Consider the following 18877-nt stretch of genomic DNA (forward strand, 5'->3'; position numbering starts at 1 on the left):
GCCTCATTCCCTTCCAAATCTGAAATTCTACTCTATGTTCTAAAGTCGTGAACCATTTAACTCAGACACAATTTTTTAACAAATATTTAAAGTTTTCTTAGTCTCCATTTTCTGTTCTTTTGAGACTGAGTGAAGAGTTAATACTGTTTTCCTGCCATCCAAACTTAAATTAGGATGATGTAGTAAAGGTAAAAATTGAATGAAAACAACAATAAAGATGAATTCTTTCAAGCTTTGAGTTGCTCATAAGGAAATATGTAAGTTTTTAAAACTATCAAAGGTACTTAGAGGAAGAGAAATGGAAAAGAGAAATAGTAGATGAAAGCAAAGTTTACATGTTACTCTAAAGCTAGGCTGATTTGGTAGGAAGTTGCTTCCATTTCTGCATAATGCAAGAGGTAAAATCCCTACTACCTACCTGGACCAAAACATTTTGTAACTCCAACCATAAGAATTCGAACTATTCCCACTGCACATAGGATGCCAATCCAATATCAATAACTAATTCAAACACATTAACTGGTAACTATGTCAATGGTATAACTCTTGAAGCTGTAACTCAGTGTCAGTTCAAGTGTAAGAATGTCCCATTAATCCTGCATTAGGGAAGGAGAAGGTCCTAAACAGCTACAATCCACACATTCACAGATAAAAAATAGTTCTGTCATAGCATATTGGCCACCAAAGATAGGTTTTATCAACAATATTCCCTTTTGGTTTTCCTCGTTAGAGCCAGATACCTGAAATAAACTGGCTATTGAAATTTCACTATAATGCTGCATTTTTATAGGTGCTTTACCTTCAACAAGAATAAAATGCTTTGCGGTGTAGTTACCAAGTCAACGCTTTATGATATAATCAAACAACCTGACTAACACAGCATCTGCAGAAGGATGAACAAAGGCCCTGCTTCTAAGGGGGAGGGTCACTCTCCCTGCTAAGGTCTGGCCCTTTCCCATGATTTATTTCCTTCTGATCCTTCTGAGTGTGATCAGATACGTTCTAGTTTAGGGGATGAAGTAATAACAGATTTACATCACATAAAAAATAACATAGCAAAAATTAAGAAGATTATTAAAGCTTTTGTGGGAATATAACTTTCCTTGGTGAGAGGGCTATTTCAACCATCCAAACTCCTAAAAATGTAAAGTTCTGTAAACCTAGAATTCCTTTTCCATAAATTAACCTAAGGAACTAACCAGACCACTGTAAAAATGTATGTATAAGAATACTTGTCACGGCATTATTGATAATTACTAAAAACCAGAAATAATCCAGCTATCACTGAAGAATTGTTTAAATAAATTACGGTACTATCATAAAATAGAATACTATGGGCAACACTAAAAACTGATATACATATCTCTACTGACATGCAAAGATGACTATGATATACTGTTTACTGAAAAGAGTAGGCTATAAAACTGGATGAGAAGCATGACTGTATTTTTTGTTGATACATATATTCCACAGATAAAAGATCAGGAAAGAAAGACTATAAAATACTAATGATGGCTTTTCTCAAAGAGTGAAGACAACAAATTTGCTCTCTTTTAACTGTTCTGTATAGTAAAAATTTTTTACAACAAGTACAAACTGTGTTTTATATATATATAAATAACATACTTATGAAACAATAATACTCAATCCATTTCTTTAAAAATCACAGTAATGACAGAGCACTTTTTGGGCAAATAGGAAGACAATTCTTCCTTTCTTGGATGCCCAATGCATCAGCAACTAAACACAGGGTACACGTCTACCCACATAATCCCAAAGCACAGTTGTATGTGTTAGAACAATTCCACTGAAATGCTTACTTACTTTTCTGAAATTCCTCCAGTTTTTTAACCGCTTCATCTCGTTCTTGCCTAATTTTGTCACACTGAAATGAGAAAAAAACAGAAATGTTAACTTTGTATCATAAGTTTGGAAAGACAAGAAAGAGCAAACATAAACAATTTTATGAAAACAAAAAATAAAAATCTTCAAAAAGCATTAATGATATATCCAGAAAAGACAAAAACTCTAATTCAAAAAGATACATGCACCCCCAATGTTCATAGCAGCACTATGTACAACAGCTAAGACATGGAAGCAACCTAAGTGTCCATCAACAGATGAATGGATATAGAAGATATGTGATATGTATACCATGGAATATCACTCAGCCATAAAAAAGAAATAGTGCCATTTGCAGCAATATGGATGGACCTAGGGATTCCTATACCAAGTGAAGTAAGTCAGACAGAGATAAATATATGATATCACTTATATGTGGAATCTAAAAAATAATACAAATGAACTTATTTACAAAACAGAAACAGACACACAGACACAGAAAACAAACTTACGGTTACCAAAAGGGAGAGGGTGGAGATAAATTAGGAGTACGGGATTAACAGATACATATCACTATATATAAAATAGATAAACAACAAGGATTTACTGTATAGCGCAGGGAACTATATTCAACATCTTGTAATAACCTAATGAAAAAGAATACACACACACATACAACAGAATCACTCTGCTCTACACATGAAATTAACACAATATTGTGAGTGGCCACATGGTATTTGTTACTGCTCACCAGCATGATATTTGTACCACTTGTATCTGGCCAATTTTCTCAGACCTTCTAAGATAATGAGTCACCTTCCTGCTCATTATCTCTTCAGTAACAGACCAATTTAACATCCTTGAGTTAAAATGTATTCATTCTTTAAGAGAATATTTGTGCCTCTTTTTAAGTAGGTATTTTGCTGACACAGTAAAAACCCCACTCATCCGCAGGTCAGATTCCTGAAACTGTGCAGTTTCAGTTATCCAGAACCCTGGGGGCACACTGGAAGTGACCGCTGCCTGGAGGCAAACTGCTGCCCAACGTCCCATGCACTCTCTCACTCAAGAAAAAAACCATCCATGTATCCTTAGAATTCTGAATAGAAGAAGGTAGCAAATTAAAAGGAAGGAAGGCAAAAATAACTTATTAAAGCATGAGGATCTTTTAGGGTATCAGGTACAGAAACAAGTATCTAAACTGGCTCTGTAGGTATTAATGAATTTTTTTAAAACCTAACATTCATTATGAGCACTGAATTCAATTCACCCCGATTTTCACAAAATAGGAAGATTTTCATCAAAAATGTCTAAAACTTTAAAAAGTGATTTTAGCTATTAGAATGATAATTAACATTTTAATTGTGTGGGAATACTATTATACTATAATAAGAGGACCATATGAATAAAGTTATATTTTAATCCTACCATGTCAGAAAAACACATCTGGGATATGTGTTTTGGGATTTCATACCTTTGGATATTTTTATTTTCAAATGTCAATGGCTAAAAAATTATGATGCCACTGATAATTGGGAAAACCCAAATTAAAATAGTAAGATATTCTCATCTAATAGACTAGCAAAAACTGGAAACGTCTGGGATCAGATGTAGGACACTCTCACACACTGCAGATGAAATGTCAACTAGCATAACTACTTTTGGAAATAAACTAACAAAACTGGAATTGTACATACCCTATGACTCAGCAATTCTACTTCTAGATTCTAGAATCTCTAGCAATGTGTACAGAATGATCTATACAAACATGTTCTGCATTTATAATAACAATAAATCATGGTATATCCATATAATACAGTATAAATGAAAATGAATGAAGTTAAATGTATCAACATAAACCTCAGAAACCATAATGTTGAGTAAAAGGAATTATAGAATATATATCAAATGATACCTTAAGCACACAAAAACACTTTATATACTTATATTGTATCTGTATATTTCCCAATACATATGGTATATATAAAAACATAAAAACATGAAATAGAAGGATACACACAAAATACATAACAGTAGTTGTCTCTTAAAAGATAGGGAGGGGAAGGGGTCTAGGGCTGGGTGACACAGAGGACCTTCAATTTTATCTGTAGCACTCTTTTTCCTTTCTAAATTTCAAAAAAAAAATAAGCTAATTCTGTGAGGTGTGTATTTGTTATATTATTCTCTGCCCTTTTCTATGCTTTTAAAATATTTTTAAAATAAAAAAAATTAAGAAAACAGTTCAGTTTTGTACGTCAGTCTCTCAGGAACTGAAACTTTCTAAAAGTTTTAGTTTTAAAAACCTCTCTGTTCATTTGGGTAAATCCATTCTGGCCAGAGTACATGAAATGAGTACACGGTGTTAAACTAGCAAAGCTATTTACTAAATCCTGACCTAGACCCTCCACAAGAGGGGTCAAGCAGGACCATTTTTAAAGGAAAAGGCATATCCTTTCATTAAAGTTTTCTTGTGTCAATTTAACATCTGTAAAAAAGTAATTCTGTCTAATACAGTTTCTAGTCCCAACTTAACATGTAAACTGTATTTATTGTCTTTTGGTGTTTAAAATTCTAAACACTCTATAGAGTCCTGGATTCTCAAATAAGTTTATGAGATCCTTCCCCCACCAGATAGTGTAACACCTAACTTCATGAGCGTGCTAGCCAGCTGTTTCAGGAATGCTCCTCTCATTTTCTAGAATGTGGTACCTGTTCCCCTTGTACTTCCCCACCACCCTGCCAGTCTGCCTACCCACGGCCCATGCTCTTTGCTCATAAGGCCCAGGTAGACATGCTTTGGTTAATAACAGGTCTCAACATCACAGTCTTATCCCAACATTCAAGTAACGAGTTTCTACAGTCCAGCTATGTGCTTTCACACTAACTCTATAGTCATCGCCAGCAGATTCAGAAGCAGTCTCCCAACACCAGCTGTGTTCTATCAGAGGTCTTCATGTTGCTGTGCTTTCTATTTTCTGCAACCATATTATGATAGAACTGGCAGCCACAGAATTTACCATCTGCTATGGATACTGAAAGGGGTGTGTATTGTGGGGGGCGGGGATTTACACATGCTGCAAAAGCAACTTATTTATTCCAAACCAGAGCTGAGCAAAATATGAAGGACGTACCCGTTTACTAAGCAGGAATCCAAACATCTACTTATTTCCTCATTTTAGATGAACCCAGAAAAATACCTTGTAACCTTTCTCTCCATCTACCAAGAGAGAGAAAGCAGCAAAGATTCCGGGCCTTTCTGGAAGAATGTTGTATCTTTACATCCCACAGAAGCCCCTCACCCATCCTACCCCTTCCTCTCTCCTGCTCACGCAGCTGCATCATTTGTAGAAACTGCTTCTTTTTGTGTGAGAATTGCTCGTGAAGACTTTGCAATAGCAACAGATGTTCTTGGGCCCACGTCCCTTAATTACGATGCTCAATGATTCTCTGTAGCTCAAGGCTGGGGTAGAACCCAGCAGCACGAGTGCTGGCTGGTTTAAGCAAGTTGGATCATATTACATCAATTCTAGAGTCTCTATTTTGGCTCTTCATGAAGTGGTGAATTGGCGGGAGGTTAGCCTTGCTGCTTTTGAAAGCTCTTCATATTAGAAGCCCTGGCTGTTTTCCAGAACTCTTCCTTGAGGCTCATCCAGGCAGATACCTGGCTTCTGAAACTAAACCAGCATCTCAAAGCACTGCCAGACGGATTTGCGGAGGAAAGCCTTGCCAGTGTGTACCGGTATTCCCCTCTCTCGACCGAAATGGGCAGCTCTGTTCTTTCTGCCTCGCATATCATCCAAATGCTGTTTGTACTAAAATGTCTGCTTAACGGGGCTCAGCAGAAGTGAAGATAACTGTAGGCACTAAGATATCTTTATATTTTGCTGTGTGTATATTTTATGCAAGAAAACCCCCAATATTCTGAATTGTGTCTAACGTCCACTAACATAAACATTCATTTTTATCTCCATGATGCACAAATGCAACAAAGAGTTGCCAGACTACAGAAAGGCCAGTTTGGGGCCCAAGAAGTACACACATGCACTGCATACACAGGACAACAACAGAGTAGGCAATCTATACAAAGACAACTACCGTACAGTTGACTGAATTAGACTTCTAAGCAGGCATCTACTGTAATCACTGAATGCCTTTATTTCCTTCCTCCAAGTATTGAACAAATTATTCATACAGGTGCTATGTTAAGCAGAGAAAATACAGTGGGGAACATAATAGGCAATGTGCTCTCACAAAAGTTATGATCAACCAAGTAAGATCAACAATGAAACAAGCAATTTATAAGAACACTTGCCATAATGAGAGAAGCACTGCACTACAGGAACCTACAGCAGAGGCTACAACATTAAGTCTGAAAAGGTCTCAACCCCACACCATTTTTTACTTATTCGTCTTGAACTTCATTCCTTTTATGTCCAGTTACAATATTTAAAAGTTGAAACAGGCATAGCATCAGAATTGTGCATATTTACCTGTTTTAGAATATTTGGTGATGCAGTCCGAGGACCACCAAATCATTTTTAGTAAAAATCAACAATTCTATTGTCCCACCTATGTAAGTTTGGCTAGAACTCAGCTGTGCTTATCCTTAAAGAACACAATAAATTAAATCATTCCCACTAGGATGGAATTCTTTTCACCCTCTTTCTCTTTTGGTGGTGTTCTTTCTTCCAATTCAAAGTTCTTTCCCTCCAATTTTCACAGGCAATAAAGTAGTAGCTGTCCCCTAAAGCTGTCTTACAGCATTCTCCAAATTCTAGGTATTGTGTGTTAGATGGAAACACATGTCATCAGAACAGAGATCCTTGCTCTTTGTTTCTGGATAGATTGCTGTTAATAAGAGACTCATTTTCACTTTCAAACTGCTAAGTAATTACTTTTTCTCTGGCACAACCACTTGCCACTCTGCTCTAAAGAAACTGCATGTATGTGAATGTATTATGCATGAACAGTTAGTATAATGGATGCATATCTTGCTCTTTAAAGTGGCTTCTTTACTGATTTTTTTAAAATAAAATACTTTGGGACCTTCACCTCTGAAATTTACAAAAGACGAAGAAATTTGAACAATAGACAACTGAGCCAAGATGCAAACAGTATCATCTATCTTGCTTCTTGAAACCTAAGTCTTGGAAAGTGTCTGTCTCATTCCCTTTTCATTCATTGTTCCTGGCAAGCTGACAGAACCGCCTGATGCAGTGTTACAGTAGCTCACCCAAACGACTTCTAATCAGCCACTTAAACATTTATTCATTTCAAAACTCGATCTCGGAACATAGAATTAAACATAAATACTTACTGTTCAAAGGCAGACATTCTTCTATTCTACAGATTTCCTTCTTTTTATGCACACTCCACACTGCCCCCACCACTCTGAGAAATGTGAAAGCTATTCCATTAAAAGCTCAAAAAAGCTTTGCCCCCCCCATATAGGAAAAAAACCACAAACAGCTATGACAAAGATCCTGAATGAGTCATAAGAGAATGCCCTTCAATTGTAGAAGCATGACTAACACATTTAAATATGATGATTGCTTCACAAGCGGAGTAAAACTTCATCTGGTTGACTTCAAAATATACAAGTCCTCTATTTTTCTTTACCCCAAAAATAATTTGGAAGGGTTGTTGACTTCAATGTGATAGGCCTTCTCACTTTTTAACATATTGTTGATAATGCTATTTAGAAACTAGGCAAAAAATAAGTAGCACCCTTTCTATAATCTCCACCTATCTTGATGTCTAAAAAAAACAAAACTGAAGCTTTTACACTTTAATCCAACCCAGATATCTTACACGTACCCTATATAATATTTTGATAATGAATTTTGGTTGATAAAATGTGATAAGTGCATAAGAAATATACAGATGTTTCATTACAAAGAGGCGACAATTCTGCTTGTGAGAGAAAGAAGACTTTGAAAAAAAGTAAGCAACATTTAACCAAGCATTAAGAGATAAGAGTTAGTCACATGGAATTGAGTAGGAACCTTGTCTCTTTGTTCTTTTCCCATCCCACCCCCAAACTCTAAGCATTCACTTATATGTACAACTTATCACAGTTATTTGTCAACTTGCCTGTGTCCCTCATTAGAGTAGTTTTATTCTAGAGTGGGACCTTCGTATATTTTTCTTTATATCCCAGTACTCAGAAGGCATTCAGCAAAGTTTTCCTTATCAACTCAGATCCTGATTCCATCCTCAAAGATATTGATAAAAACCACAAAATGATCAGCATTATATTGTTCTTAAAAAGGGAGAACTGCAAAGGAAAAGATCATTAAAACACTGGCCCACCCTCCCAAATCTCCTACTCTTACCCTTGGAATGCATTATGTCAGAATCTATACACATGTGTGTGCGCGCGCACACACACACACACACAGAGGCACACGCACGCGAGAATTTTTCTGATATAAGATTGATTTGATATTTAACTTTCAGTTTTTAAATACAAACCAACAGATGATGAAGACAAACGATCCAGAAAAGTATTGAGTCTGATAACTTGCTGTGGAAAATTCATGGGCTAACAATAAAAAATTAAGAATAAAACCAAGACCTTTGTGGAAAAAGTCAATTAGATCCCCTAGGTTTACCTGCTTCAAAATGAGTATTTTTGGTCAGAATACCCTGTCTGAATCTAGACTCTGTTAAGCCCTGAGGTCCTGTTTTCTGTGAAATAGAGCTGCACAGGGTTGTTTGGAGCATCAGATAAGGGAGATAGGGAATATACATGACCCACAGTAGCTTCTTAAAAAAACAGTCTCTTAAGCAACCTCCTGTTCTGAGGAAATTCATGTCCTACCACTTGTCTCAACAGAGGAGATTCTAAACAGGGCATAAAAAGATCTACCCAAAGGAATCACACCCACTGTCTCTTCCCATTGATAAGGTTCATGACCTGACAACAAAGATGGTTAGACTTAATGTGGACACACAGAAGGAAAAAACTTGCCATTTATTTTTCTGGTCGCTTACACTTCTGCAAAATTTCCCCACATCAAATTAACTATGGCAAAAGACTCTTACTTTAGATTCCTATCCTTGACTGATTTAACTGAACTCGTTTGGGGTCACGAGGTAAGAATGGCCATGAATATTTGCTGATGTGGACTGGACAAAGCTCACACAGCCAGGCACAAGAGAGTGCTTTGCCAGAGAAAATGGTGTTCTCCATTTACCACCTCCAGAACTAAAGCTGCTTTTACTCATTCTGTGCTGTATTAAAAAGGCTTTTATTATAGGCTTTCCTCCTTTGTAATACAGCCCCCCTTTCAGGGAAAAATCTGCAGTAATAAGCCTACTAGTCTTTTAACACAAGATAAACAGAGTGCGGTAAACTTAAAACCATCCTATTTTGTTTTACCCAACCACACAGCATTCCATATTGCTTTCATTTCTTTTCTTCCCGTTTCTGTTAATAGTTATTTTTAAAGAATAAGTACAGAAGCAGGTCAATACAGATGTTACAAAAGTATCAGGACATACTCTGTGTAGAGAAACATGTAAACAGGTAATGTGCTAAGGTAATTTTTAATCCTTCTTTTGCCAAATGCATCTTACCTACAATTCACTTGTATAACAGATGGTTCGCGTAAAAAACTCACTGCAGGGGCTTCCCTGGTAGCACAGTGGTTGAGAATCTGCCTGCCAATGCAGGGGACACGGGTTCGAGCCTTGGTCTGGGAAGATCCCACATGCTGCAGAGCAATTAGGCCCGTGAGCCATAACTACTGAGCCTGCGTGTCTGGAGCCTGTGCTCCGCAACGAGAGGCCACGACAGTGAGAGGCCCGCACACCGCGATGAAGAGTGGCCCCTGCTTGCCACAACTAGAGAAAGCCCTTGCACAGAAACGAAGACCCGACACAGCCAAAAATAAACATAAAATTAATTTTTTAAAAAAGACCTAAAGAAGAAATACATGGCGAATATCTTTCTCTTTAGTTCCTAAATTTATTTATTAAAAAAACAAAAACAAAAAAAATCTCACTGCAGAAAGTGGCTCGCAGTTAAACAACCATCATCATCACTAATAATGGTTGTTTATAGAACATCTACTATCTTTAGGGCAATGCTAGGTCTACAAGTAAGCATGGATTAAAGAAGGATAAGAGAAAACAAAAAACTTATTCTTTTTCCTCTTATGTTATTCACGTTCTTCTATATCCTTCTTTCTTCATCAAATGAAGACACTTGTTTGCTTTCCCTCCTCCTATCTTCCAGGTTAAACCAAAGAGTTCTCATGAATTAACCCTTCCAACTTGTTTTGCTCTTCCCTCCTTGGACCAGGAACATATATGGAAGAGACTCAATTGACTGATAATGTCTTGGCTCCTTCTCCTAGAGGTGGAAGATGGTTGGGTATCTTAGGGAAAAAGGCTCAAGCTATCTGGCATAAGCTTCACCCATTAGCTTTGCTTTAAAATTATGGGACATCAGAGACCCAGGATCTAAGCATATACTCCCCACCTGTTGGCATCCTCAGGACATCTGTGATTTTGTGTGGTTATGATGTTAGAATTAGAAATCTTGTCAAACTGTTTTCTGTGACCTCCTTACCATATTAGAGACGCATGTACCAGCCACCTTCTATCACAGATATTCTCATCACCCCACCTACCATTCCCTGAATTGCCCAGTGAAAGGAAGGGAAGATACTTAAAATTTCAAATATAAATAAATTTTTAAATAAAATTTTTATTTCAAAAATAAACCAAAGGGCTTCCCTGGTGGCGCAGTGGTTGGGGGTCCGCCTGCCGATGCAGGGGACACGGATTCGTGCCCTGGTCCAGGAAGATCCCACGTGCCACGGAGCGGCTGGGCCCGTGAGCCATGGCCGCTGAGCCTGCGCATCCGGAGCCTGTGCTCCGCAACGGGAGAGGCCACAGCAGTGAGAGGACCATGTACGGCAAAAAAAATAAAAATAAATAAATAAAATAAACCAAAGATTTATTTACAAATGAGCAAAGGAGAATGGAACGTGGGTGAAGAATAACGATCTAAAAATCTATTATAATATGCTTTGAACTAGAGGACTTACCATTAATACCACCACACCAACATCTATATAGGTGACAAATTAATACGAGTAAAAAAGTTAAATATGATTCTTAAGAGTTCAATAAATACCCACAAACATGCCACAAGTTTTACAAATATTTAGCTCACTGCCAATTTTCATTACAGCACTTACTCTGAAATTTTAAAGACAAGGTTGCATAATTTACTGCAATGATGAGTACCTTCTTTAATAACCACGAAGGACCTGTCTTATTAATTTTCCACCACAGATGTTATGCTTTGAAATATCTGGTCTATCAAACAAATTTCTAAAAATAGAAATTTTAAATTTTTAAAATAAATTTCATTTATATCTAAATAACAATAATGGACAGTTGCCCCTCTCTCTCCTTTTCATTTTCTACTCAGTCCCTCTACTTTTTTTAGCCTTCCCTTCTGTATGTCCCTTCCCTAAACTTATAGGGAAAAAAAGATATATGTTAAAAAAAATTCATGAATCTTAAATGGATATGTCCAGAGACATAAAGGTAAGTAGAATTTAATTATTTAACCGTTAAAAAATAAAACTGCCAGAGCCCAGGAAAATATTCACCACGCTTCACCATCTTCACATTGGGTGTTTTTCAACTTCCAATAGATTATTCATATACTTAGAGGAAGCAAACATACAAAGGGTTTATGGAAGCATTTGAGCTAAACACCAATGACTAACTCCGAAGAGTTCTCTCCAGATCTAATATGTCTCAACCCAAAAGGTAAATGTCTCAGGCCTTCAATTCCATCACTAGAATCCCAAATCTGACTGCTGGAAAAAGTACAATTCTTGGGGGCTTGAGTTGCTTGGCTTGGTGCCTTGCTGCACATTTAGCCGTGTAGTTAATCTCCCAGAGCAGCGCCCACTGTGGCATGCCTTCTATTCTTTACCATCTGGAGCCTGGAGTTGATATGAGCCTGAACCACACATGCAGGAGAAAAGAAATTAAAAAAACAACTCTCATTCGCATTTAACTGAAATTGGTGGCAGAACAATGCACCATGCTGTCTAGGCTTTTACACAAGTAAGAGAGGAAAGAAAGGGTAAAGTACAAACCTTCTCCTTTGTCTTCTGGTTCTCTGCTCTGAGGTCTTCATATTCACCTATTGCTAAAAGAAAAAAAGGAAAGCAACGTTATAATGCTATCAAAAGTTTACTATGGGAAAACCTGGGAACCCAACTAACCCCTATTGTCTATTTACAAGGTTCTGGGTGGGGTGGAGAAGAGGCCACAGAAGAAGGGCTCCTGCTTTTAAGAATAAGGAAGAAGGGCTTCCCTGGTGGCGCAGTGGTTGAGGGTCCGCCTGCCGATGCAGGGGACACGGGTTCGTGCCCCGGTCCGGGAGGATCCCACGTGCTGCAGAGCGGCTGGGCCCGTGGGCCATGGCGGCTGAGCCTGCGCGTCTGGAGCCTGTGCTCCGCAACGGGAGAGGCCACAACAGTGAGAGGCCCGCGTACCGGAAAAAAAAAAAGAATAAGGAAGAAGAAGAGACCAGAGCAGATGTGAGCCCACGGAGCCAAATTTCAGTTATCCTGGGTTATTAGGAAGACCTATGAGCCATAAGTGCCTATGACAAGTCAGTTCTCATCTTTGATGTTCAACACTTGTGAAAGGAGACAGGTTGGTGTCCCTGAAGTTCCTTCCAGCAAGATTAGTCTGTGGTGCTGTAATCACAGGTTTATTTAAGATTGGCCTCCAGAAAATAAACTCAGTGTCACATATCTTCTTTATCCACAGGGGAAAGTTTCTGCTATGAGCATTCAGCTAAGAACAACTATTTTCAGGCACTGCAAGATCATCAACCACCAAGCCATGACCAGATCCCAGCCAGATTCATTTCACTAAATTAGAAAAATATGTGAATTATCTGGAACTATTTCCAGGTATGTGGGAAAAGCAGCAGTTTTCTACTTAAAATCCTCCACTGCCAGAAAAGCAAGCTGAACTCCCACATTCATCTCTTAGCCAAAGCACCATTTTTAGATAGCCTCACAGTTGAGAATGTGCCATTTAGAGTGTATGGTGGGAAGAAAGAGACTGATTTAGGACTAATGATGGAGCAGAATGTCTAAGGTGGACCCAGCAGAACCACTGCCCACTCCCAGACCAGCATTTTGACTGGCACCAGAGAGCCAGGCAATAATCAAGTTTAGATTTTTATACTTTTACTTTTAAAAAATTTCATTGGGATTTATCTACAAAAAGCTAAGTTTTTCTTTAAAAAAAAAAAAAGACAAACAGAGCTTCCTATTTCTATGAAGAACCTGAAGATATAAATTAAAAATCTGAAACCAGTGGTTTCAAGAACATTGCAGATAATCTGGTCATTAATTCTAAAGTGTATGATTCTAACCATTGGAGCAGAGAATACCGCCAAAACAATTCAGATGGTAAAGTATATGCTGTTCCTTTCAACAGTGATCTGAAGGGTTTAGAATAGTTACTATGATGACCGGACCGAAATCTTAAAATCCAATTCAAATAAACAAATATTTATGAGACTATACCATCAATGGCCTGAAGTTTTATCAGCACTTCATAACCATCTAAATAAGAATTAATGGACATTTTATTGAAGCCACACTCAAAAAAGAATCTATTTTTTGAAAAAAATTTTCTAATCTTTGAAAATTAGACAGCCCATAAGATAGCTAAATGTATACATGTAAAGATACAGCCCTTTAAAAAATAATTACAGTTTCAACAGAAAAGATTTGATTGATCACAGAATGAAGCCCTCGGCACACCAGCTCCTTATCAGCCTCCATCAGACAAACCCCAACCAATGAGTATGAAATAAATTGTCCTCAGTTCTGAAAATTCAATAAAACGTCCCTCCCCTTCCTTTTTCTAACAAAAAGAAACATGAACTAAGAGATCCTAAAAATACGCACTTACATCATTAGGTAGTCTATAGTCATGGTCCCAAATCTTATTACTACATCTAATATTGTTTCAAAAAATAAATACTTTATTGAGAGATTTTGCTTTAGTTTACTTGACATTTAAAAGTATCTTTAGATAAAGCTGAAAAATCAAAATTGATTTACCACTCTATTCCTGATGACCTACTTTACAGACATACAAAAAAAAAAAGTAAGAAATTTTTTTTTCTATTTAAAGCAGCAGATAACGGCTATGAAGGCCTTTTTAAAAATACCGATACTGTTCTTCCATTATAATGCCAATAGAATCCAGGCGAAACACTGTAGACTCCCAATTACTGAGTCTTTATGAAAAGCATTAATTATGAACCCTTTACCTATCATATCTTAATGGAAACCACAGAAAATATGCTTTCCGTGACTGTAAGCAACTTAAAAAAAAAAAAAATGAAGCCAAGAACAGGGAAAGGAGAGGAAAAGTATGGGAAGAATTCAACCATTTGGTAGTGGGAAGGGGCAGTTGGGGAATTGGGCATAAATGAAAAATATTTACTTATATTTTTATTTCTTTGAATTAAAAAAAACCAAGCTTACTGCCCTAAACAATATTCACATACACATATATCATAGTGAAAACATGTGTAACCGCATCTTTAGCAAAACTGGTAAAAACTATAATGACCTGTTATTCAGCTACTTCTTTTTTTGGCAATGCCAAAGGGTCACAGAGAAAGCCTTATTGTTTCACAACTGGCTCACAGTTTCAAAAATTTTTAACATGAGCTGTGCAACTCAAGTGCTTTGATGAGAGAGATCCGCCAAATTTTGAACTAATAAAAAAAAAAGAAGAAATGATTTTGACCAATTCTCTGTCATGTGAAAGACATCTGCAACTTGGGAAGACTCCATCCCTTGCATTTACAGATACAGCATTATTTCACTCTACTGTAAAGTCACACAGCACAGCAATTTAAAAGTGCAGCCCAAGCACTTAACTTAGCCAGGTACCTTGGGCAAACTGGTTACTCTCTGCGTCTCAGATCCCTCATCTGGAAAATAGGAATAATAACTGTACATCTCTCATAGTGTTCTTATTAAGAGCAGGTGAGCTAACATGCAGCAAGAGTGCTTAGGCATATTAAATGTTGAATGCATGTTAAACAAAGATTATCATTACTGATACAGCAAGGTATGTCATATCTGTGAGCGTGACAAGAGATTAGGCTGCTCCCTAATGCCTTCGGTCTCAGGCTTACTTCGGTGATACATGGCCTGAAAGACGGCAGAGCAGAAAATCTCTGAAATCCTAAGTACTACTACCTTCCACCAAAGAAAAGGAGGAGAGAGGGGGTTAAAGATCAACTGTAGTTTGTTGTAGTAAAAAAAGAAGGTGGGGCTTCCCTGGTGGCGCAGTGGTTGAGAGTCTGGGACGTGGGTTCGTGCCCCGGTCCGGGAGGGTCCCACGTGCCGCGGAGTGGCTGGGCCCGTGAGCCATGGCCACTGGGCCTGCGCATCCGGATCCTATGCTCTGCAGCGGGGGAGGCCACAGCAGTGAGAGGCCCGCATAACGGGGGGGAAAAAAAAAGAAGTGGAAGCATGTCTGAAGCTGTACTTTTCAATCCTGGCTGCACATTAGAATCACCAGGGGAGCTTTTAAATCCTACAGCTCTCTAGCCTCCTCTCCACTCACCCTCAACCCAAGATTCTGATTTAACTAGGTGGACCTTGGACATCTGTATTTCTTTAAGAGGTAAGCACCCCAGGTGATTTTAATGTGCAGCCAAAGAGGGGACTCACTACATAGGAGTATAGAATGGAAGAAAAAGGAAAATGTGGAGAAAACAAGGAGAATATCAGGCAAAGCATGTGCTTCAAGAATCATGCTGGTTCTATATTCTAACCCGCTAATGCCAAGAAAGAGAATTTTCTTTACAAGCTGCAAACCATGACACAGCCGTCCCAGGAAGCAGCAGAGTAGACTTAGTTGCTTGAGAAACATGACAACTAAAGTTCAGAATTACAGGCCAATAACACCTCTGGCTAGGGTGAGCAACAATCAACTTGCCTGGGCCTTTTCCAGTTTCAGCATTTTAGAGTCCAGTGCCCCTGGAAACCTCTCAGACCCAGGAAGCTTAACCACCCTATCCTAGCATTAGCTCCAGAACAGTATTTCCAACCAACACTGTCTAGACCTGCACTATCAAATATGGTAGCCACTAGCCACTTACATTTATATTAATTAAAATTAAATAAAATTTAAAATTCAGCTCTTCAGCTGCTCTGACCACATTTCAAGTGCTCAATTGCTACATGTGCCTAGTGGCCACCACTGTGGGCAGTGGACACAGAACACTTACATCACAGCTGAAAGTTCTACTGAACAGTACAGTTCCGGACATCTCTGTCCACATACCTTACAAGTACCTCAAACTCAACATGTTAGAAAGTGAACTCATCAATTCCATTTCACCCAAACCTCTTACTTTCTGTATACAGGACCATCATCTACCTAGTTCTCAAGCTAGTACCTCAGGATCACCCTTGATTCCACACTTTCCCCCACCACCAAAGGATCGTCAACTGCTCAGACCTCAAAATGTCTCTCCAATCTGCCCTTCCTCTATCGCCAGTATCTCTGCCCTATTTCTGACCCTCAATTATAGCAAAACCCTCTCATCTAGCCTCTAGCTTCCCTCTACGCCAAGTTCATTCTTTACAAGGTAGATACTAGTTAGCACTGTAACAAAGAAACCTGGTTATTTCATTCTCTTGTTTAAAAGCCACCAAAGGTACTAGCTTCACAACCTGGGAACCCCACTCTCCTCTCCTCTCCCCACCCAGAGACCACACTCACTCCATCACACCCAAAGTCCCAATGCTTCCCTAAACCCTCTAAGACCTTTCATACCCAAGTGTCTTTACAAATATTTTCCCCTCTGCCTGCAAGGTCTTCCCTTCCGCATCTTCCCTGCCTCCTCCTTTGCAATGCAGTTCAACTGTCATTTCTTCTAAGAAACTCTCCCCATATAACGGGGGCAAAAATCAGCATTTACATTTCTAATATACTACCAAAGTACACTGTTCATAGATCTCTATTGGAGCATCTACATGCAACATTATAAGTTGTCTGAACACAGGTCTGTTTTCTTATCTTTTCTCCCACTCAATTCCTTGCTATATACCTTACACTCAGCAGAATACAAAGCACAGAGTCTATGCCTATGTTGAATGAATGAGTGGTTCATATAAATCCGTGATGTAGAGCAATTAAGCCAAATATTAACATCTCCCTTTTAAACGTGAAGACACAAATGCAAAGAAAAGTCAAATCCCACAGTAAGGAATGGTGGAAGCAGAACCAGTCTACTGATCCTAAAGGTCATCCATGTAAAAAACATTTATGAGCACTACTGTGTGCAGTGTGCTAAAGCACTAGACCAGAAATAACCCTCTAGGTTGAAGACTATGTCTTTATGCATCCAGATGCCCTCTTCTAGCACAATGGCTGTCAAACAGTAGGCACTTGATAAATGAGTGTTAAATTCAGGAAGGAGGAAGAATGGATCTAGGTCTTCACATGAACAAATCATGAAAGAGCACATACTTTCCTCCCCATATTAAAAGGGCCTCTTAAATCATATGTTACAACAAGATACTTAATAAAAATGAAGCTTTAAATAGCCATCAAATATAACCAGAAAAACACTGCCTCATGAGATCTTCTAATGTATATTCTCAACCACTGAGTTTACATCTTTGAGGCTCATAGAGCCTTGAAACATCTCTTACTAATGGGGTATGAGGACATAAGTCATAACAGATAATGTTCAATTAGGACATTATTCACTTCTGCACACATCTCAGTAGGTCCTGCTCTTAAAGCCAGAATAGAAAGAGAAGTCGTTTATACCTCAGTTGTTAATTAAAGCATTAGAAAAGCCAGGGAAACACTGCTGGAAAACCTGATCAAAAAACAAAGGTGAGAGATTTCATATCTGAAAAGAAATTATAGCAAACCTGAAATTCACTCTTTACCTGATAGAACACACAGTACAGTGTTAATGATTTAATGATGCTTAAGAAGTAATCTCAACAAACTATATTAATGACTTCAAGTTAACCACCAGAAAGGAAGGAAACTGAGAACTTTTTTTTTTTCTTTTTTTCTTTTTTTTGCAGTACGCGGGCCTCTCACTGCTGTGGCCTCTCCCGTTGCGGAGCACAGGCTCCAGACACGCAGGCTCAGCAGCCATGGCTCACGGGCCCAGCTGCTCCGCAGCATGTGGGATCCTCCGGGACCGGGGAACGAACACGTGTCCCCTGCATCAGCAGGCAGACTCTCAACCACTGTGCCACCAGGGAAGCCCGAGAACTTTAAAATACGTATATAAGTCTGGTTTCTGGTCTGGCATGTAAGGAGGTTGTAAGCCGACACTCTGGTCCTCACAACAACAAAAAATGCTGAACAAACTGAAAATCAACAACTCTTCTTGCATCCATGAGAGAATTGAAGTCGCAGGGCAAATCACTACTCCAAAAATTAGAGATACACTCAGACAGATACAGAGGATCACAACTTACTGGAGCAGAAGCCAAGGTGCAGAAACACCCTCATGTGCCAAAATAGGGAAAAAAATATAAACTGTAATTAACAAATTGCTAGAGGCTCATTTCCAACAAGTTTGAGAGTTAAAAACTCTAGGCGTGGACCGATCTTAAGAAGCCCCGACACTTCTGAGTTTCAACTCCAGGAGTACTACCAGGTCCTCACAGTGAATACTGAGAAAATTTCCCTACTGTTTCTGGCAGGGGAGGGGAAAAGTACCCATCACGAAATATGCCCAGAGCATTCTGTTCTTTATAACAAGACCTTCCCTCAAGAGAAATTATTTTATTAGAGCCTAACAGATTAAAGGGAAGGTAATAACCAACTCCAGCACCTTGTAGCCTTCTTGTCTCATGGACAGGGAAAACTGGAACTGAGAAGCACTCGTGAAAGTCACAGCTCTGGGGCACAGGCTCACTTAAAGACAGAGACCCTATCACAGGACTATTCCCTTCCCCCATACCCTACC

At 38.6% G+C, this 18877-nt stretch overlaps 1 protein-coding gene across 1 annotated transcript in view; it reads right to left on the bottom strand.

Annotated features, from left to right (window-relative positions):
• Positions 1 to 18877, bottom strand: part of SHTN1 (shootin 1) — a 100738-nt gene that overhangs the window by 73222 nt on the left and 8639 nt on the right. Inside the window, exons 2-3 of the mRNA XM_079717947.1 lie at positions 11973 to 12025; positions 1825 to 1885 (exon numbers count right to left, since the gene is read on the bottom strand). Coding sequence (XP_079574073.1) covers positions 1825 to 1885; positions 11973 to 12025 — 114 coding nt within the window. The remainder of the gene's footprint in view (positions 1 to 1824; positions 1886 to 11972; positions 12026 to 18877) is intronic.

This window comes from Hyperoodon ampullatus, assembly GCF_949752795.1.
Source record: "Hyperoodon ampullatus genome assembly, chromosome: 1".
NCBI lineage: Eukaryota > Metazoa > Chordata > Mammalia > Artiodactyla > Ziphiidae > Hyperoodon > Hyperoodon ampullatus.